The 3447-nt window shown below is 45.1% G+C and overlaps 1 protein-coding gene across 1 annotated transcript in view; it reads right to left on the bottom strand.

Annotated features, from left to right (window-relative positions):
• LOC106810504 overlaps positions 1-3240 on the bottom strand; it is a 14606-nt gene extending 11366 nt beyond the window's left edge. Inside the window, exon 1 of the mRNA XM_014813883.1 lies at positions 3115-3240. Coding sequence (XP_014669369.1) covers positions 3115-3143 — 29 coding nt within the window. The 5' untranslated portion in view covers positions 3144-3240. The remainder of the gene's footprint in view (positions 1-3114) is intronic.
• Positions 3241-3447: the final 207 nt, after the last annotated feature.

Genomic DNA, 3447 nt, shown 5'->3' with positions numbered 1-3447 from the left:
CTACTACTACTACTACTACTACTACTACTACTACTACTCTACTACTACTACTACTACTACTACTCTACTCTACTCTACTCTCTCTCTCTACTCTCCTCTCTCTCTCTCTCTCTCTCTCTCTCTCTCTCTCTCTCTCTCTCTCTCTCTCTCTCTCTCTCTCTCTCTCTCTCTCTCTCTCTCTCTCAGTCTCTCATGCCCGCTCTCTTCCATGCGATATTTTCTCAAGTTATTTTGCTCACTATTTCCATTTCCTACTATGACCCCCGTCTGACTATCTTTCTCCATAACAACACGTTTGATTTGTACGAGAGAAGTTTCGTAATCGCAAGTAAAGTGAGGTGGAGCTCTGAGCAGCAGCAGCAGCAGCAGCAGCTGTGCCCGGGGCTAGTGCTGATCTACCGACATGCGTGTGTGTGTGTGTATGTGTGCTTCAAAGTAGATAACGCTAACAACATGCAAGGAGAGCACGGTATTGCGGGGGTCGACGGAGAGGCACCGGCAATTCTCACACACAGCACCGCTCGCGACACAAACAGCGACAGCACAGGTAGTAACAAACTGCCTTCCTGAAAATGCATAATAATCGATGACAATGCAATAGTGGAGAACGCGTCGTGGCTATAACCACACCATGTGTGAGCTTAGCTATGCCTTAATTATTACACACTTCAGCAAGCAAAGCAGAGAGCACAGTCTTCCCCACTCGCTACAAGACGAAAGCAAATGAGCAAAAAACCACACCATTTCACCACCGACAGACACGTCGTAGTTGACCGTGTAAAATGTTTCGTGGTACAGAGAAATATAACTACTGAAAGTGGCACAAAGCACAAGTACGATGGACTTATCAGGGTTAAATATGCACAACATCACTATCATTCACTAATAGCGTGGTTGCATTGTGAGGGTTATAGAGCAAAGTAGGCATTGATCAGAAAGTGATCAGGTAGAACAGGAAGAGGGGCCCAATAATGACGGGTTAGTGAATTGAGGGAGAAGTGGCCAGTGATGAAAGAAAGAGGGGGCAGTGATGGGAGATTGATGGGAGATAGCAGTCATGAATGAGAATTGCAATAAGAGATCACAGCCAACCCTTGCTTGAAAATTGTTCAAGTAAGAGATAAAAGGCTAGTAACCATGGGGCCGTTGTCAGAAACATCGTAAAGTTAATGCTAATGTTAATGCTACGATAACACTTACGACTGATGTTAATGCTACGAGAGTAGCGTTGACAGAAACACATCGTAGCTACGAGCAAACTCACGAACAGGAACTTCATAAGTGCATGTCACAAGGCTGCTGATTGGATGAGAATCGATCACAAAATTTAAATTCATACACATTTATTGTACATCAGTAATTTATGCATATTATGATGGCTAACCACATATAAATAATATGTGATGAAAAATGACGTGGTCTAAATTTAAAATTTATTCTGCACAACCAGACAAAATCTCACTGTAACACGAGACGCGAGAGTCGTGGCAATTGGCAAGGTATTTAAAACAAGAGAACAAATGCCATACGCCATTTGTAAATGTTTTGTTTTGTTTTATGATCGGTAGATAATTAATGATTTTGACGTGTTTTTCAAGAAAAACACACATTTTATTCATTATTATAAAATATAATATCACTATAATTGTAATTCGTAGTGTAAATGTGTTATTTTCAACTTAATATTTAAGTTACGAGAGGGTCTGGGCTCTCATAATGTTAAGAGGATATTAATTTTCGAGGATTTTTCATTCTCGTAACTTTGCGATGTTTCTGTCAACGGTTTACGAATGGAAGTTAATGTTAAGACTAATGTTAAGACTAATTTTGTTTCGGACAACGGGCCCTATATTTACACTGTAAGAAAGTTAACAGGTACTACCTAGTACTGTTTTTTGATCATACACGATTACAGCTATGGGACAGCTATGAAAATATATATTATATATATATATATATATATATATATATATATATATATATATATATATATATATATATATTATATTGGCTAGCACACTTTTCGTTAGTAATCACTATCATGACTATCATGACTATATCATTATTATAATTATCCTTATCCACATTAATTCATTGTCCTCTTTCTTACATGTTCCGGTAAACTAATCCCAGGCCTAGGCTTCACGCACGCCGTGTGCCCAATTATACGAGTAACAGGTTTAATTACCCTCACGGGCAATGACAAACCTGTATTGTTCACATTCATAAGATGTGCCAGCAGGGATTTTTCCACCTGTCGTTACGTTACCCGAGATTTTACCGAAGGAGACAGGATGACTGCGGGCAATGTTCAGTGCGGAAAGACGTGCAGAAACGAACTCATTAGATGCCACAGGCCGCAATCGAAATAGCTGTGCGAAATTAGTGACCGTTAGCGTAAAGCACGGCCGTCGGTGTTAATGTCATTTCCCCCTTATGCTCGACGGATGAACATGGGTATCACAACTGAATGAGAGAGAGAGAGAATGAAGGAGAGTGAGAGAGAGACAGAGGGGAAGAAAGGGAGAGGAAGAGAAAGACATAGAGAGAGAGAGGGGGAGGGAGAGAGAGAGGGAGAGAGAGAGGGAGAGATGGATAGAGATATAGGGAGTGAAAGGGAGGGAGAGAGAGAGAGAGGAAAAGGAGAGGGAGAGGGAAATAGAGATTTCAGGGCACCGAGGTGTCAAGTTACGTGATGCCATGCGACATGCGTGGACTTTCAATAGATGGTCATGAAAGCAACTCACTTTGGGTGTGTGACAAAGAGGAATAACTACGCAACACAAAACTCACGGGAGGTACATGGAAGCACACAAGCGTGGGCACACCACTGGGCGCTCACAGACGTGCATGTCGCCCAATGTTTAGGGAGCAACACAACAAGCTAGGAAGGGAACGACGGCACTTGCCCTCACCGAAATTCGATCCCTGGGTAGGCAGCACCCGCACGCCACGGCAAGTAAATGGGGGCAACCGGGGCACTGTGCCGTCAGGGGAAATTTCGGGCGCCCGGGCGCGCGCGCCGCGACAGGCGCGGCGTGCGACCCGCGGCGCGACATTTCGCGCGCCGACGCGGGGCAGAGACAGCAGACTGACTGCATAGCAACAAGTCACCTGTTCAGACGAATGCGCAGGTAGGCCATCGTCGTGAGGTCGCCGAGGATGTCGCCGACCGTGCGCTCGCTGTCGTCGTCCGTGATCGCAGTGAACGCCAGCGGCTTCCAGTTCTTGATCTGAATTGCACCTGCAACGGCAACGAGTCGACGCGCGCGTGAGATTGCGGCCGATCGGTGAATTGCACCTGCAATTGCAACGAGTCAACGTGCGCGCGATATTGCGGCCGATCGGTGTATTGCACCTGGAACTGCAACGGGGCGATGCGCGCGAGATTGCCGCAAAGATTGCGGTTGATCGGTGAATTGCACCTGCAATGGCAACGGGTCGATG

Source organism: Priapulus caudatus, unplaced genomic scaffold, assembly GCF_000485595.1.
Source record: "Priapulus caudatus unplaced genomic scaffold, Priapulus_caudatus-5.0.1 Scaffold447, whole genome shotgun sequence".
Taxonomy (NCBI): Eukaryota; Metazoa; Priapulida; class Priapulimorpha; order Priapulimorphida; family Priapulidae; genus Priapulus; species Priapulus caudatus.
This window is presented reverse-complemented; position numbering and strand designations above follow the sequence as displayed.